This window comes from Oncorhynchus clarkii, chromosome 22 (assembly GCF_045791955.1).
Source record: "Oncorhynchus clarkii lewisi isolate Uvic-CL-2024 chromosome 22, UVic_Ocla_1.0, whole genome shotgun sequence".
Lineage (NCBI taxonomy): Eukaryota > Metazoa > Chordata > Actinopteri > Salmoniformes > Salmonidae > Oncorhynchus > Oncorhynchus clarkii.
In genome coordinates this window covers 45565744-45585334 of record NC_092168.1, presented here as the reverse complement: position 1 = coordinate 45585334, position 19591 = coordinate 45565744, and the positions used below count along the sequence as shown (strand labels likewise).

The 19591-nt window shown below is 40.7% G+C and overlaps 2 protein-coding genes across 2 annotated transcripts; both read right to left on the bottom strand.

Annotated features, from left to right (window-relative positions):
- Positions 1–5938: 5938 nt before the first annotated feature.
- LOC139380546 (trace amine-associated receptor 13c-like) lies at positions 5939–6898 on the bottom strand. Its single transcript, XM_071123296.1, has one exon. The coding sequence runs from the start codon at positions 6896–6898 to the stop codon at positions 5939–5941; it is 960 nt and encodes a 319-aa protein (XP_070979397.1).
- An 11274-nt stretch (positions 6899–18172) lies between these two features.
- Positions 18173–19141, bottom strand: LOC139380143 (trace amine-associated receptor 13c-like). The gene has a single exon (XM_071122586.1). It carries the CDS (start codon positions 19139–19141, stop codon positions 18173–18175), a length of 969 nt encoding a protein of 322 aa, XP_070978687.1.
- Positions 19142–19591: the final 450 nt, after the last annotated feature.

Below are 19591 nucleotides of genomic sequence, written 5' to 3'. Positions count from 1 at the left end.
AGCCAGCGTCTCCTCCTGTGACAGTGGGTACACATGACTCCGGGGAAGTGCAGCGTTCTCCAGGAGGTTTATCACGCAATGCCACCGTCGATGGGGTGGTAATTTGGTCGCTTTCTTCTTACTAAAAGCGATAGCCAAATCGGCATATTCTGGGGGAATGCGCACAGTGGAAACCTGGTCTGGACTCTCCACCGTCGTGGCACCGATGGAAACTCCTATACACCTCTCTGAACACTCGTCTGACCACCCCTTAAGAGCCCCCTGTTTCCAGGAAATAAGGGGATTGTGAATAGCCAGCCAGGGAACCCCCAACACCACTGGAAACCCAGGTGGATCAATAAGGTAGAAACTGATCCTCTCCCTATGATTCCCCTGTGTTACCATGTCCAGCGGAATCGTGGCCTCCCTGACCAGCCCTGACCCTAACGGTCGGCTATCTAAGGAGTGCACGGGGACAGGTGGGTCTATCTGCACTAACGGAATGCCCAATTTACGGGCGAGTCCACGATCCATAAAACTCCCAGCTGCACCTGAATCGACTAGCGCCTTAAGCTGAAGAGAGGGGAAAAACACAGGATTTTTTTTTTACAAAAACATGTGACCAACAGGGAGCTCTGGGTGAATTTGGTGCTTACTCACCTGGGGTGGCCGTGGAGTGTTCCACCGACCATCTCGACTCCCAGAGGGACTCCTCCAACACCGGTCCAAAGTGTGTCCTCTCCGTCCACAATAGGAGCAGGAGGAGCCCCCTCTGATCCCCCTAGATGCAGCTCCTCCCAACTCCATCGGAGTGGGAGTGGGAGAGCTGGAAGGTGGAATTAACAGGACCCCTTCTGAACGCCCGCGGGCAGCAGGCAGGTTGTCTAATCGAATAGACATGTCTATTAGTTCATCCAGGGAGAGAGTTGTGTCCCTGCAAGCTAGCTCCCTGCGGACGTCCTCCCGGAGACTACACCGGTAATGGTCCATCAGGGCCCTGTCATTCCACCCAGCACCAGCAGCAAGGGTCCTAAACTCCAACGCAAAGTCCTGCGCGCTCCTCGTCTCCTGTCTGAGGTGGAACAGTCGCTCACCCGCCGCTTTATCCTCTGGTGGATGATCGAACACAGCTCGGAAACGACAGGTGAACTCCAGGTAGTTGTCCCGAGCCGAGTCTGGACTGTTCCAGACCGCGTTAGCCCAGTCCAGGGCCCTGCCCGTTATTAAACAGGAGACGAGGAGGCTCACACTCTCCTCACCTGAGGGAGCCGGACGCACGGTAGCCAGGTAGAGCTCTAGCTGGAGCAAAAATCCCTGGCACCCAGCCGCCGCTCCATCGTACTCCCTCGGGGGGGAGAGACGCAGTGCGCCGGACCCAGAGGACGACGTAGGTGGAGTAGGTGGTGTCGGCAGTGGGGGAGCTGGGGTAGACGTCGGTAGACCACTCCTCTCCCATCGTTCCATCCTCTCCATCATCTGGTCCATCGCGGTACCAATCCGATGGAGGACAGCTGTGTGGTGATGGACGCGCTCCTCCATAGTGGGGAGAGGGGTGGTCGCTGCTCCTGCTGACTCCATTTCTGGTGGTGCGAGCTTCTGTTACAATCAAAAAGGAGTGGTGGGTGGGATGAGGCGCAGAGAGCAGGGTTCAGTCGTTTGTCAAATGTATTCACCAACAAAACAGTCACGCCAACACACAGAGCGTATATAAGTTGCCAGTCCAAACAACAGGACAAAAATAGTCCGGAGAATAAAGACACGAATAAATCACACCATCAAACACAGCGTAACAAAAAACTAGCCCGCACAAATACCCAGCGGGCCAAGTGCCCTTAAATACCCTACAAACAAACCCTAATACAAAACAGGTGTACCCAATTACCCAATAACCAAAACAAACGGAAAGGGAATCGATGGCAGCTAATAGGCCGGCGACAACGACCGCCGAGCACCGCCCGAACAGGAAGAGGCACCATCTTCGGCGAGGTTCGTGACAGCCACAGGATATACCCCATTGGACTTTGGGCTCTGCTGGGAGTTTACCTCATAGCCTATGGGATTTTCATTGAATATTTAATGGAGGAGGATGGTGAATGTGATCTATATAACATACCAATATTCCTCCTTATACCATCAAACACAGACACAAAATTGAGCAGTTCAGTCATCTGCACCCAATATATCTAGCCTTCAACATAATTCTCATAGCGTACATATTTGTACCTCTGTTGATTCATATGCATTGAATTGTGTCCAGTCTCTGTTTTAGAAAGATTTGTACAGAGATGAAAGGATCAATTTAGATCATACAAGGATAAAACCTTACCTTAAACTGAGGAGATCTTTACATTTTTCTGTTAAATGGCTGCATCTGCTGTCCTTTCAAATTAAAATCCATATGTTTCAGTTGGGCAGTTAGGTTCCAGCAAGAAACCCCACCAACTAAGGAGGTTCCTCGGTGAAACCCACCTCCTGTGGGGTTCTTGGAAGAACCTTTTGGGGGCCATTTTCGGTGCCAAAAACCCTTATGTTCTTGAAAGAACTTAGAGGATCTTAGAAGAACCCTTGTTGAACCCCTAATTTTTAGAGTGTACAGGGATGTAGTGCCGTCATAGCGCGAGGGTGAATATAACGAGCTGGTAAAAATATGTCTGGAAATGTTATTCTGATAAATTCTAAATTAATTATATTTAATTACCACAAAATTCTATGAAAACGACACACTAAATAAATGTTCAAAAAAAATAATTCAAGAAGATCTATAAGCACATTCCCATAAAACGGATTGACATCATTGATTGGCATTCGTTTAGGACGTGAAGAATTATCATTCACCGTTGACAGTGATGGCCTATTTTGAAATTAGTTATGCTTAACTGTCTGCGACGGCATTACAAATATACATTTTTCTTGAGACAAAAAGCCTGTGCTTTGGCATAGGCAGATGTTGCAATTGGAGGATGCATTTTGTGCCTATTCTACAGTGATATTCAATGGGCTATATCTGTCGGTACAATGATGAGAAATGATGACCTCATAAAGATTTGCTCTTCCCATAAAACGTTAGGTGATTGTTGCAGTCACTCATTAGAGCAGTTCATAGACTGCTTACAGGGTAAGGGAAACAATATCAAAATACGTTCATTACATCTAAAAGGTTACTACATTTAATAAACTACAAGTGATGTTGTCCAAATACGCATGACTTCATCAAAATGTGGGGGGAGACTTTATTCAGAGGTGTATTCATTTTTGAAAACTGTTTTGGTTACTTCATGATTCCTTACGTGTTATTTCATAGCTTTGATGTCTTTACTATTATTTTACAATGTAGAAAATAGTACAAATATAGAAAAACCCTTGAATGAATATCTAAAACATTTGTCCGGTACTGTATACGGACGGGTAAGATAGTCTGGATAGCTACATTTTCAGATATTACGCGTTTCTAATTTTGTCAGAAAGTCATTTCATTTCAAAGTTATAGTGTACTGTTAGCTTGCGAGCTAACGTTAGCTGGCTGGCTTGCTTGGTAACGTTACGTGTTTGATCTGTGTAGTAATATTATTTGTATCTCAGAGCCCTTTGCATTGCTAGATATAGCCTAATGTTAACTAGCTAACATTGAACATGGTTGTTTAGCTACCTGCTGATTCATACAGTGTTCATTTAGCTAGTTTGCTACATGTCTAAACAATAGACTCCACTATGAAAGTAACAATTTCAATAGATTGTTTGATGAATATACAAACGCTCAACACCCATTGAATATGGCCGGTGACAGTAAACATTGTCAAAAAAGCATAATTAAATTGTTGCCAGCAGCACAGTTGAAGTCACCAATGCTCTGGATAACATGAAAACAGCCCAACTTGCTCTGCTAGGCCGAGTAAAGTGGTCAGAGTGGGGTGCTCTCTCATCATGTGTCTGGAAGTAGCTAGCAAGCTATCCAACGCTAGAGGAGTGCTGTCTACTTCCCGGTGACGCCCAGTCATGTGTGTAGGCCTGTCCCCTCTACATCGACTTCAAGAACGTGGTTCTGGCAGGTCTACATCACCCCACCACAAGGCTACCTGGCCACCTCCTGCCACGGAAAGTGCCTGTTACCGCTGAGCGGCACCAATCACACCATCCTGCAGACACTTTTTTTGCTGGGGTCTCAGGACTTTTAAGGTTAACTTGAAGAAAGTGGGTGGTTGGTGGAGTATATTTAAGGAAAGGTTTGTTTGCCATGTTTTGTGCTTCATTTGTTTTGTATCACTCATAATAAAACCCTTATATTCAGTGAGTCTCCTGTAATGAAAAGGCGTTGGTATTATTCAGACAGATGGTCTCTTCTCAGTTTGATACAGAAACACTTTTCACCTAACATAGAATGTTCAGATAGAAATGTACTTCATAGAACAGACATACTTCTCTTTCATATAGAATAAGTCATATTATACCTGTCAGTCACAGATTGGGAACTATACTGCCATCCTATGGCCACTGCACATACTGACAACAATCCCTGCCCACTGGGCACAGACGTCAATTCAATGTCTACTCCATGTTGATTCAAAAAGAAACAAAGCTGATTCAACAAGTTTGTGCCCAGTGGGTTTAAAGCTCTGCAGAAAAACTGTTTTTAAACTGGGCTTTTTACTCCAGCATTTTGGACATGCCCCCCTCATTTGAAGAGAGTCACACGTTTTTGGAAAACTTCACTTGTAGTGTATTAAAGGTATTAAGCCTTTAAATGTAATGTTCAGTTAAATTATGTATTTAGATAGTGGTTCTATTACCCTGTAAGCAGTCTATGAACTTCTCTAATGAGTGACTGCAATCCACACTTTGGTTTTGGTAGTCACTGCCAACAGACAAGAATGTTATCATTTTCAGACAAAACACGTTACTTCCTTGAGCACACTACTACAACAGAGTGACTGTTTTGGAATAAAATGTTCAATATATTTCCTTTAACATTCTCTGTGTTGTGTGCTTATTGTTTAACCATTGATTTGTTCTGGGTCGTTTTGAGACCTTATGTGTCATCAGGTAGTACTGGTATGTCCATCTTTTTGTGATACATTTCAATGGTCACTGTTCAAAACATTTATAAAGTATTAATAAAGTCTGAATAGTCTTCACTTTAGATTAGGGACTGCAAAACTACTTTACTAATGATTAGTACATGGTTTATAAGTTAATTCATTAAAATATCTTCTGGATGATCTTATGAATCACTATTACAGATTATAAAAGTTGTTTATAAATGTGTGAATAACTAACTTACTGTAATGAGAGTAATGATACATGAATGATTAATAAACTATTGACTTATTTACTAATCCATTATACATTCTTTATTACAAAGTGTTATTATAAAGTCTTACTAATCTCTATATTCATTCTGACTCCACAGCATCTGAGAGAGCCGCTCTGGTGTGACCCCTGATCTGGCAGCAGTGATGTAATGAGAGTGGTGGTAGTGAGAGTAGTGGTAGTGAGAGTAGTGGCTGTGAGAGTAGTGGTAGTGTTCATACCCAGTATGTTGAGGTTAATTAAAATGTCTGCTGTGGTTTCCTGAGCTGTTGTGTTGAATCATTAGTGGATAGAGTAGTTATTTATACATGTGATAATACCTTACTGACTAACATTTAACAAATGTGGATGTCATGATTAATATATGGTGAGCAAACTGTAAATTCCTTACAAATGGTTTATTACTGAATGATATCATAAAGTGTTACCCAAAGTTGCATATTCTTAAATTTGACCGTCAACTATTTACACAATACACCATTGAGTTATACTTGGATGTTATCTGATATCATGCATATTGTACATTTACATTTTACTGCACTTGTTGAAGTGAGCCACTAGACACTAGAAGGGCAATTCCAGTCCTCGGTGGCCTGATTGGTGTCACACTTTTCCCCCATCCCTAGCTAACACATGTACTATGAAAACATTTGTACTATGAACGCCTTAAGTTCAGAGTTAAAATATGTTTAGCTGTCACTTTGAACCATGGATAAAAGAAAGCATCAATTATTGGATTAATTAAGGAATTAACAAGAGGCAGAAAGCCGATGATAACTGATAATAAATTGTCAATTACAAAAGTAAAAAATAAAACAAATAGAAATGGAATCCAACAATTAAAATAGTTGAAAACAACAATAGATAGAGTTTTTGTTGCTTTTCTCTCAGACTTATTTGCCTGTACAGTTTTAACACCAGACACACTGGCAGCCTCTTTTGAAAAAACATTTCTGGCCTGTGATCTGGCAGCAACAAAGATGTTCATATAAAGTGTCATAATAATAGAGCACGGGACAACCATTGTAATTACAAGGTCGATGATATTAACCCAGATTAACCCTTCAACAAAAAAACATTCTTTCAAACACCTACTGGGTACCTGTACATTGACAAAGTTTTTTACAATAGCAGCACGGTATATGACACAACAACACCAGGTAATGGATATACACCACATCATTCTTGTTGTTGTTATTTTCGAGTGGTACAATAAGGGATCACACACAGCAACATAGCGGTCAATAGATATCAAGACCAAATTACCCAGAGATAAAGAAGTACATAAAAAAGTAATGTAGATCTGAAACACACAGAAATATTCTCCAAAACCCCAGCATGATTCCATTAATGCTACAGTCACTACTGGTATCACAATCAGTCCCACTAGGAGATCTGACACAGCCAAAGAGAGGATGAGCAGGTTGGTTGGAGTGTGGAGCTGCTTGAAGTGAGAGATGGAGATGATCACCAGTATGTTCAAAAATACTGTAACTGCTGAAATCAATGAGAAGAAGATGTACAGTGTTATGTAGATAGATGTCGATAGCAAAGCCTTTTTGCATGAAGAGTTTCCGTCTTGAAAACAGTACTGAACATCTTCATTTTTCTCCATTTGTAACAAATGCTGAGGTCCTGCTGCTCCTGCTTGGTTCTGTGTGTGACCTTGTCAGGTCCGCCTTTTGACTAACTCTGAGCTCTGCCTCTCTATTTATCCCTGAGCTACTGACACTCCCCTCCCAGGAGCCTCTCTGTGCACATACACACACACACACTAACAAACGGGTAGATAAACAAATAATTTGTGAAAACATGATGTAATGTATGACAGGATTGCATTTACTCAACTGAGCATTTTAATGTGGAAAATATATCATGGGTGATGTTTTGGTCACTCAAAGTCTATTTTACATTGGAAACTGTATAAGACTAAATGTTTTGGGCGATGTCAGAGCTCATTTTGGACCATAAGCCACAAGCTCAGGACACATGATGGCACGCCACATGTCAGCTGGTCAGTGTGTAGGAAAGTTGACAGTATAGTAGTTGATGAAATAGTATAAGTTTATGGTGTACATGCTAACAGCAAATGCAATCAAAATAGAGGCATTCCATAGACCATAAAAATGTCGATCTGAACTGAATTATTAATACATCACTTGTCTGAGCCGCTGAATTGCGACTCCACTTTGTCTCCATACTGACATTTTGCCTGTTTGTGTCCCTGATCTGTTTCACGTCTTTGTGATTGTGTCCACCCCCCTCCAGGTGTCTCCCTTTTTCCTCATTATCCTCTGTGTATTTATACCTGTGTTTTCTGTCTGTCTATGCCAGTTCGTCTTGTTTGTTCAAATCAAATGTATTTATTCATAAAGCCCTTCTTACATCAGCTGATGCCACAAAGTGCTGTACAGAAACCCAGCCTAAAACCCCAAACAGCAAGCAAACAGGTGTAGAAGCACGGTGGCTAGGAACAACTCCCTAGAAATGCCAAAACATAGGAAGAAACCTAGAGACGAACCAGGCTATGAGGGGTGGCCAGTCCTCTTCTGGCTGTGCCGGGTGGAGATTATAACAATAAAAGGCCAATATGTTCAAATGTTCATAAATGACCAGCATGGTCAAATAATAATAATCGCTGTAGTTGTCGAGGGTGCAACAAGTTAGCACCTCAGGAGTAAATATCAGTTGGCTTTTCATAGCCGATCATCGAGAGTATCTCTACCGCTCCTGCTGTTTCTAGAGAGTTGAAAACAGCAGGTCTGGGACAGGTAGCACGTCCAGTCAACAGGTCAGGGTTCCAAAGCCGCAGGCAGAACAGTTGAAACTGGAGCAGCAGCACGGCAGGTGGACTGGGGACAGCAAGGAGTCATCATGCCAGGTAGTCCTGAGGCATGGTTATAGGGCTCAGGTCCTCAGAGAGAGAGAAAGAAAGAGAATTAGAGAGAGCATACTCAAATTCACACAGGACACTAGATAAGACAGGAGAAATACTCCAGATATAACAGACTGACCCTAGCCTCCCAACACATAAACTACTGCAGCATAAATACTGGAGGCTGAGACAGGAGGGGTCAGGAGTAGATACATAAGTTGTTTCTAAACTGTAAAACAGATACAGTGCATTCGGAAATTATTCAGAGCCCTTGACTTTTTCCAAATTCTCTTACATTAAAGCCCTATTCTAAAAAATGTTGAATATTTTTTTTCCTCCTAATCAATCTACTCACAATACACCATAATGACTGTAAGAATATTTTAAGATAATACACAACGCTGAGGACTAACGGTCAAGAGGAAATCAACAATCAATGGAAATAGTGTTTTTCTGTAATAGTGAATTAATGATCATTGGGTCAGAGACATGGAAGGATTTTGTCTATGCGTTGAGCCTGAAACTAGATGCCTGTTATTTGGCTATTGGCCCAGTTTTATTGCAATACATTTTAATTGGTCAACCAAAGGTTAGGGTTGGGTTATAAAACTACATCCTATCTTTGTTCTGTGGAGAGAATCACAGAGGACAGGGGAGAATGAACATCTACCTCTCAGCACAACATCTATGATTTGTCCTCTTTGAATAAACCTATTTTCTCCCCTTGATTTGTTTTGTGGTCTGTGTTATTGAAGAGTAACATTAACTTCTAACCTAACGGGAAAAAAAAACAGGTTTTATATTTTCGGCAAATTTATAAAACATTTAAAACTGAAATGTACATAAATATTCAGACCCTTTACTCAATACCTTGTTGAAGCACCTTTGGCAGCGATTACAGGGTATGACTACATAATTGGCACACCTGTATTAGGGGTGTTTATCCCATTTTGCCTTGCATATCCTCCCAAGCTCATTCAGTTTGAATGGGCAGCGTCACTGCACAGCTATTTTCAGGATTCTCCATAGATGTTCCATCGGCTTTAAGCCCGAGCTCTGGCAGGGCAAGTTAAGGACATTCAGGGACCTGTCCCAAAGCCACTCTTGCGTTGTCTTGGCTATGTGCTTAGGGTCATTGTCCTGATGTTAGGTGAACTATCACCCCAGTCTGAGGTCCTGACGCTCTGGAGCCGGTTTAATCAAAGATCTCTCTTTAATTTGCTCCATTCATCTGTCCCTCAGTCCTGACTAGTCTCCCAGTCCTTGCCACTGAAAAACATCCCCACAGCAGGTTTCTTCCACCACCATGCTTCACCACATGGATGGTGCTAGGTTTCCTCCAAACGTGACACTTGGCATTCAGAGCAAAGAGTTCAATCTTGGTATCATCAGACCAGAGAATCTTGTTTCTCATGGTGTACGAGTACTTAAGGTGCCCTTTGGCAAACTCCAAGGCTGTCATGTTCCTTTTATTGAGGTGTTGCTTCCGTCTGGCCAGTCTACCATAAAGACCTGGTTGGTGGACTGCTGCAGAGATGGTTGTCCTTCGGGAAGGTTCTCCCACCTCCAAAGAGGAACTCTGGAGCTCTCTCAGAGTTAGCATCAGGTTCTTAGTCACCTCCCTGGTCAAGGCCCTTCTCCCCCAATTGCTCAGTTTGGCCGGGCGGCCAGCTATAGGAAGAGTCTTTGTGGTTTTCCCCAGATCTGTGCCTCGACACAATCCTGTCTCGGCACACTACGGACAATTCCTTCGACTTCATGGCTTGATTTCTGCTCTGACATGCACTGTCAACTATCAACTCATGTCCAATCAATTGAATATACCACATGTGGACTCCAATCAAGTTGTAGAAACATCAAGGATCATCAATGGAAACAGGATGCACCTCAGCTCAATTTGGTGTCTCATAGCAAAGGGTCTGGATACTTATGTAATTATTTCTGTTTTTATTTTTAATACCTTTGCAAATTTCAAAAATTAACGGTTTATGGGGTATTGATGAGAAATAAAAATGATTTAATACATTTTCGAATAAGGCTGTAACAAAACAAAATGTGGAAAAAGTCAAGGGGTATGAACACTTTCCAAATGCAATGTATGTATGAAAATACCCTCAAATGAAAGGTGACATTTCTAAAATGTCGCCTCATATAAAACATTTGAACTCATATCCAAAGTGCTGGAGTAAAGAGCTTCATGCTTTAGACATTTTCCAGCAGAAAAAAACAGAGGACAGGGATTACTTTCAGTATGTACAGTGGACAGAGTAAGGCAGTATAATTCACAATCTGTGACAGAGGGATAATTTGACTTATTCTCTACTGATCAAAAATATAAAATGCAAGGTTACAATGTCACGGTCGTCATAATGATTGGACCAAGGTGCAGCGTGAATAGAGTTCCACATATTTTAATAAATCGAAACTCACCAAACAAAACAATAAAACACAAACGAAACTAATAATAGTTCTAACATGCAACTATCCATAGACAAGATCCCACTAATCGCAAATGAGGAAATGGCTGCCGAAATATGATCCCCAATAAAGAGACAATGATAAACAGCTGTCTCTGATTGGGAACCATACCAGGCCAACATAAACCATTAATCACCTAGATGACCCACCCTAGTCACTATCACGCCCCAACCAACAGAGAATAAACAGCTCTCTCTGGTCAGGGCGTGACATACATAGTTACAGTCATTTGGAAATCAGTCAATTCAAACTAATTGATTAGGCCTATGGATTTCACATGATTGGGAATACAAATATATATATGTTGGTCAAAGACATACAAAAGTATAGGGACACCCCTTCAAATGAGTGGATCTGGCTATTTCAGCCACACCCGTTGCTGATATTTGTATGAACTCGATCACACAGCCATGCAATCTCCATAGACAAACATTGGCAGTAGAATGGTCTAACTGAAGAGCAAAGTGACTTTCAACGTGGCAACGTCATAGGATGCCACCTTTCCAACAAGTCAGTTCGTCAAATTTCTGCCCTTCTAGAGCTACCCCGTTCAACTGTAAGTGCTGTATTTGTTCAATGGAAACATCTAGGAGCAACAATGTCACAGCCACGAAGTGGTAGGACACACAAGCTCACAGAACTGGGAAGGCAGGAATCCTCTGTCCTCGGCTGCAACACTCACTACCGAGTTCCAGACTGCCTCTGGAAGCAACGTCAGCAAAATAACTGTTCGTCAGGAGCTTCATGAAAGGGTTTCCATTGTCGTGCAGCACCACACAGGCCTAAAATCACCATGCACAATGCCTAGTTTTGGCTCGTGTGGTGTAAAGCACGCCACCATTGGACTTTGGAGCAGTGAAAAATTAATCATCTGGAGTGACAAATCTGGATTTGGCACATGACAGCTTTGGAGTTTGCCAAAAGGCACCTGAAGTACTCTTAGACCACGAGAAACAAGATTCTCTGGTCTGATGATACCAAGATTGAACTCTTGCTCTGAATGCCAAGCTTCACGTTTGGAGAAAACCTGGCGGATGCCATGAGAACGCTTCCTGCCCCAATAGGTAGTGGCAACTGTATAGTTTGGTGGAGGAAGGAAAATGATCTGGGGCTGTTTTTCATGGTTTGAGCATGACCCCTTAGATCCAGTGAAGGGAAATCTTAACACTACAGCATGTAATGACATTCTAGACTTTGTTTAAACAGTTTGGGTGAGGCCATTTCCTGTAACAGCATGAAAATGCTCCTGTGCACAATGTGAGGTCCATTCAGCAATAGGTTTGTCAAGATAGGTGTGGAAGAACCTGACTGGCCTGCACAGAGCCCTGACCTCGACCACATCGAAAACCTTTGGGATGAATTGGAACGCCGACTGCAAGTCAGGCCTAATCGGCAAAATATTGTATGATGCAAAAGGAATCATCAAACTGTATGATGATGTGGCCGGTGAGACTTTGATTTTGACTTTGACTTTGATTCTTGAAAGTCAAATATCTTGAAAAGTTGACATGAGACACTCAAATCATTTTGGGACTGTATCAACACTGGACTAGGAAAAAAAAAAAAAAAGATAGTTTTTGAGTGTAATTTCCCTTTATATACAAAAAAATAGCCTGCCACCCCTTGTCTTAGCAGAAGCCGCTGTTCTGTCCTACCGGTACAGCGTATAACCTACTAGCTGTATGTTGATAGTGTTGCCGTTCAGCCACGACTCCGTGAAGAATAAGATTAGTTTTGAATGGCCTGTTGGTAGTTTAATCTCACGTATAAGTCATCGATTTTATTCTCCAAAGATTGCATGTTTGCTAGCAGAATGGAAGGAAGTGGGGGTTTATTCGATCGCGTACAAATTCTCAGAAGGTAGCTTGCCCTTTGGCCACTTTGTCACTCAAATCAGGAGGACCTGGGCCTGTTCCCAGGAACGCAGTACATCATTCGCGTCGGGCTCGTCAGACTCGTTAAAGGAATAAAAGGATTCTGCCAGTCTGTGGTGAGTAATCGCAGTCCTGATGTCCAGAAGTTACTTTCGGTCATAAGAGACGGTAGCAGCAAAATTATGAACAAATTAAGTAAAAAAATAAGTTGCAAATAAACATAAAAACCTAATCGGTTAGGGACACGTAGAACGTCAGCCTTCTCCGGAGCCATTTTAGGTCACAGTCAACATCTGCCTTTATCTTCAATAAACAAAATACTTTTTGACTTTGTCCCCCTCATTAATGTCACATTGGTTCATTTTAAAGGAACTCCAGACGCAATTGTTTTCAAAATGCAAATGGTCTTAAATATCAAACATGTTCAAATATGGATTGTCTAGGCCCATGTAGCTTAATAATTGCTTGATCTTAAATTGAGAGTTTGAACCTCATTATTCAAGAGCCTTGCCTACAGGTGATAACAGGACCCTCTGATGTGAGAAACTTGAACAAGTCAAACTAACATTATTAAAGAGTTGTTCACATACCCACTACACAAAAAAGGGTTCCACAAGAGTTATTTATGGAGGGATTGGGTTCTACCAAGAACCGTATGGATCAGAAGAACCCTTTTTGGGAAAGCAAGAATGATTATTCGGAAGGCAAGAAGGGTTCTACATAGAACCATCTCATATTTCCCAGCATGCTCTATTGCAGAGAGCTTTGCAGAATTGTTTTACTACAATATCTATGACTTTTGATTGATTGTGTAGTATAAAATGTTTCAACCAATCTAATCCAATCTACTAGTAATTGGATTTATTCCACCCGTTACTGATATGGTTGTTCCAGTTGAGATGATTGAGGTAGTGTCAGTATTAAATCTACTCTACCCTGGCAATCATTCTGAATGAAGGTTGTGGGTAATTAAAGGGTAATAAGGCTGGTGGAACTCTACATAGAGGGTTCTAGGATGAACCCTCCAAAGATTCTAAACTGAGACTAGGAATTGTTTTAAGATGGTCATACTATGGATCATTTAGCTATTTTCTTAATCCATTTTAAAATAAAGCTGTAATGTAACAAAATGTGGAAAAGCTAAAGGGATCTGAATACTTTCCCAAAGCACTGAATACATGGTAAAAACAGATAGTTCAAAAGGAACTATCTTTTGAATTGTCTGTCCTATATCTATTTGTTGGCACTAAAGTATTTCCATACTTCCCTTCATTTTTTAAAACTGGTACGGGGTTACCTTGAGGCGAGTTTCGTGAGTCTTGAGGGCATCATACAAAACAACCAACATGTAGGAGTTTGTGAGAGTCGACGGCGTGGTCATATTAGTTTGTAGTCCAAACCGTTCGGATGCTACAGACAGAAGTTTTCCCATCGGAGGTACCAACTTCAGACAAGACCCGTGAAGCTTGTGGGCATAGAAGAGACGCTACAGACATTGTCATGAAAAGACCGATTTTTCGGATGTCTCCTGGTCTGACAAAAACCACTGTAGCTCTGCCACCTTCCACCGCAGATGTGACATCGGTGAATGCGATGGATTGAAATGCAGCCTGTGCCAAAAAATAAAGCTTCTCTAGCTTAAGGATGGATTTTGATGGGGAGGCCTGTTTTGTCATGGACAGCCCCATTGAGGGCGTTCACCATTTTTAAATAGTCAACACATTAACATCAACACGCCACAGGATATACCCATTGGACTTTGGGCTCTTTGGGAGTTTACCTCATAGCCTATGGGATATTCATTGAATATTTAATGGAGGAGGATGGTGAATGTGATCTATATAACATACCAATGGACATACCTTTGTATTCCTCCTTATACCTTCAAACACAGACACAAAATTGAGCAGTTCAGTCATCTGCACCCAATACATCTAGCCTTCAACATAATTCTCATAGCATACATATTTGTACCTCTGTTGATTCATATGCATTGAATTGTGTCCAGTCTCTGTTTTAGAAAGATTTGTACAGAGATGAAAGGATCAATTTAGATCATACAAGGATAAAACCTTACCTTAAACTGAGGAGATCTTTAAATTTTTCTGTTAAGTGGCTGCAACTGCTGTCCTTTCAAATTAAAATCCATATGTTTCAGTTGGACAGTTAGGTTCCAGCAAGAACCCCCACCAACTAAGTCGGTTCCTCGGTGAACCCCACCTCCTATGGGGTTCTTGGAAGAACCTTTTGGGGGCCATTTTCGATGCCAAAAACCCTGATGTTCTTGAAAGAACTTAGAGGATCTTAGAAGAACCCTTGTTGAACCTCTAATTTTTAGAGTGTACAGGGATGTTGTGCCGTCATAGTGCGGGGGTGAATATAACGAGCTGGTAAAAATATGTCTGGAAATGTTTTTCTGATGAATTCTAAATTAATTATATTTAATTACCACAAAATTCTATGAAAACGACACACTAAATAAATGTTCAAATAAAATCATTCAAGAAGATCTATAAGCACATTCCCATAAAACGGATTGACATCATTGATTGGCATGCAGTTAGGACGTGAAGAATTATCATTCACCGTTGACAGCCTATTTTGAAATTAGGTATGCCTAACTGTCTGCGACGGCATTACAAATATACATTTTTCTTGAGACAAAAGGCCTCTGCTTTGGCATAGGCAGATGTTGCAATTGGAAGATGCATTTTATGCCTATTCTACGGTGATATTCAATGGGCTATATCTGTCGGTACAATGATGAGAAATGATGACCTCATAAAGAAGAATTGCTCTCCCCCTAAAACGTTAGGTGATTGTTGCAGTCACTCATTAGAGCAGTTCATAGACTGCTTACAGGGTAAGGGAAACAATATCAAAATACGTTCATTACATCTAAAAGGTTACTACATTTAATAAACTACAAGTGATGTTGTCCAAATACTTATGACTTCATCAAAATGTGGGGGGAGACTTTATTCATAAGGTGTATTCATTTTTGAAAACTGTTTTGGTTACTTCATGATTCCTTATGTGTTATTTCATAGTGTTGATGTCTTTACTATTATTTTACAACGTAGAAAATAGTACAAATATAGAAAAACCCTTGAATGAATATCTAAAACATTTGTCCGGTACTGTATACGGACGGGAAAGATAGTCTGGATAGCTACATTTTCAGATATTACGCGTTTCTAATTTAGTCAGAAAGTCATTTCATTTCAAAGTTATAGTGTACTGTTTGCTTGCTAGCTAACATTAGCTGGCTGGCTTGCTTGGTAACGTTACGTGTTTGATCTGTGTAGTAATATTATTTGTATCTCAGAGCCCTTTGCATTGCTAGATATAGCCTTATGTTAACTAGTTAACATTGAACATGGTTGTTTAGCTACCTGCTGATTCATACAGTGTTCATTTAGCTAGTTTGCTACATGTCTAAACAATATGAAAGTAACAATTTCAATAGATTGTTTGACGAATATACAAATGCTCAACACCCATTGAATATGGCCGGTGACAGTAAACATTGTCAAAAAAGCATAATGAAATTGTTACCAGCAGCACAGTTGAAGTCACCAACGCTCTGGATAACATGAAAACAGCCCAACTAGCTCTGCTAGGCCGAGTAAAGTGGTCAGAGTGGGGTGCTCTCTCATCATGTGTCTGGAAGTAGCTAGCAAGCTATCCAACGCTAGAGGAGCGCTGTCTACTTCCCGGTGACGCCCAGTCATGTGTGTAGGCCTGTCCCCTCTACATGGACTTCAAGAACGTGGTTCTGGCAGGTCTACATCATCCCACCGCAAGGCTACCTGGCCACCTCCTGCCACGGAAAGTGCCAGTTACCGCTGAGCGGCACCAACCACACCATCCTGCAGACACTTTTTTGCTGGGGTCTCAGGACTTTTAAGGTTAACTTGAAGAAAGTGGGTGGTTGGTGGAGTATATTTAAGGAAAGGTTTGTTTGCCATGTTTTGTGCTTCATTTGTTTTGTATCACTCATAATAAAACCCTTATATTCAGTGAGTCTCCTGTAATGAAAAGGCGTTGGTATTATTCAGACAGATGGTCTCTTCTCAGTTTGATACAGAAACACTTTTCACCTAACATAGAATGTTCAGATAGAAATGTACTTCATAGAACAGACATACTTCTCTTTCATATAGAATGAGTCATATTATACCTGTCAGTCACAGATTGGGAACTATACTGCCATCCTATGGCCACTGCACATACTGACAACAATCCCTGCCCACTGGGCACAGACGTCAATTCAATGTCTACTCCATGTTGATTCAAAAAGAAACAAAGCTGATTCAACAAGTTTGTGCCCAGTGGGTTTAAAGCTCTGCAGAAAAACTGTTTTTAAACTGGGCTTTTTACTCCAGCATTTTGGACATGCCCCCCTCATTTGAAGAGAGTCATACGTTTTTGGAAAACTTCACTTGCAGTGTATTAAAGGTATTAAGCCTTTAAATGTAATGTTCAGTTAAATTATATATTTAGATATTGGTTCCCTTCCCCTGTAAGCAGTCTATGAACTGCTCTAATGAGTGACTGCAATCCACACTTGGTTTTGGTGGTCACTGCCAACAGACAAGAATGTTATCATTTTCAGACAAAACACAATACTTCCTTGAACACACTATTACAACAGAGTGACTGTTTTGGAATAAAATGTTCAATATATTTCCTTTAACATTCTCTGTGTTGTGTGCTTATTGTTTAACCATTGATTTGTTCTGGGTCGTTTTGAGACCTTATGTGTCATCAGGTAGTACTGGAATATCTACCAATAGCATGTCCATCTTTTTGTGATACATTTCACTGGTCACTGTTCAAAACATTTATAAAGTATTAATAAAGTCTGAATAGTCTTCACTTTAGATTAGGGACTGCAAAACTACTTTACTAATGATTAGTACATGGTTTATAAATTAATTCATTAAACATCTTCTGGATGATCTTATGAATCACTATTACAGATTATAAAAGTTGTTTATAAATGTGTGAATAACTAACTTACTGTAATGAGAGTAATGATACATGAATGATTAATAAACTATTGACTTATTTACAAATCCATTATACATTCTTTATTACAAAGTGTTATTATAAAGTCTTACTAATCTCTATATTCATTCTGACTCCACAGCATCTGAGAGAGCCGCTCTGGTGTGACCCCTGACCTGGCAGCAGTGATGTAATGAGAGTGGTGGTAGTGAGAGTAGTGGTAGTGAGAGTAGTGGTAGTGTTCATACCCAGTATGTTGAGGTTAATTAAAGTGTCTGCTGTGGTTTCCTGAGCTGTTGTGTTGAATCATTAGTGGATAGAGTAGTTATTTATACATGTGATAATGCCTAACTGACTAACATATAACAAATGTGGAAGTAATGATTAATAAATGGTGAACAAACTGTAAATTCCTTACAAATGGTTTATTACTGAATGATATCATAAAGTGTTACCCAAAGTTGCATATTCTTAAATTTGACCATCAACTACTTCCACAATACACCATTGAGATAGACTTGGATGTTATCTGATATCATGCATATTGTACATTTAATTTTTACTGTACTTGTTGAAGTGAGCCACTAGACACTAGAAGGGCAATTCCAGTCCTCGGTGGCCTCATTGGTGTCACACTTTTTCCCCATCCCTAGCTAACACCTGAACGCCTTAAGTTCAGAGTTAAAATATGTTTAGCTGTCACTTTGAACCATGGATAAAAGAAAGCATAAATTATTGGATTAATTAAGGAATTAACAAGAGGCAGAAAGCCAATGATAACTGATAATAAATTGTCAATTACAAAAGTAAAAAAGAAAACAAATAGAAATGGAATCCAACAATTAAAATAGTTGAAAACAACAATAGATAGAGTTTTTGTTGCTTTTCTCTCAGACTTATTTGCCTGTACAGTTTTAACACCAGACACACTGGCAGCCTCTTTTGAAAAAACATTTCTGGCCTGTGATCTGGCCACCACAAAGATTTTCACATAAAGTGTTATAATAATAGAGCACGGGACAACCATTGTAATTACAAGATCGATGATATTACCCCAGGTTATTCCTTCAACAATAAAACATTCTTTCAAACACCTACTGGGTACCTGTACATTGACAAAGTTTTTTATAATAGCAGCACGGTATATGATACAACAACACCAGGTAATGGATATACAACACATCATTCTTGTTGTTGTTATTTTAGAGTGGTACAATAAGGGATCACACACAGCAACATAGCGGTCAATAGCTATCAAGACCAAATTACCCAGAGATAAAGAAGTACATAAAAAAGTAATGTAGATCTGAAACACACAGAAATATTCTCCAAAACCCCAGCATGATTCCATTAATGCTACAGTCACTACTGGTATCACAATCAGTCCCACCAGGAGATCTGACACAGCCAAAGAGAGGATGAGCAGGTTGGTTGGAGTGTGGAGCTGCTTGAAGTGAGAGATGGAGATGATCACCAGTAGGTTCAAAAATACTGTAACTGCTGAAATCAATGAGAAGAAGATGTACAGTGTTATGTAGATAGATGTCGATAGCAAAGCCTTCCTGCATGAAGAGTTTCCGTCTTGAAAACAGTACTGAACATCTTCATGTTTCTCCATTTGTAACAAATGCTGAGGTCCTGCTCCTGCTTGGTTCTGTGTGTGACCTTGTCAGGTCCGCCTTTTGACTAACTCTGAGCTCTGCCTCTCTATTTATCCCTGAGCTACTGACACTCCCCTCCCAGGAGCCTCTCTGTGCACATACACATACACACACACTAACAAACGGTTAGATAAGCAAATAATTTGTGAAAACATGATGTAATGTATGACAGGATTGGATGTTGCTGTTTCCACCAAGCCTGTCCTTCAGCCTTACTGATATTCGGAGATGATAGAAAATGATGATGGAAAAAATAGCATGGGTGATGTTTTGGTCACTCAAAGTCTTTTTTACATTTTAAACTGTGTAAGACTAAATGTTTTGGGCGATGTCAGAGCTCATTTTGGACCATAAGCCACAAGCTCAGGACACATGATGGCCCACCACATGTCAGCTGGTCAGTGTGT

Coding starts and splice junctions, on each gene's coding strand:
- LOC139380143 (XM_071122586.1), bottom strand. CDS start 19,141: ATGGAGAAACATGAAGATGTTCAGTACTGTTTTCAAGACGGAAACTCT.
- LOC139380546 (XM_071123296.1), bottom strand. CDS start 6,898: ATGGAGAAAAATGAAGATGTTCAGTACTGTTTTCAAGACGGAAACTCT.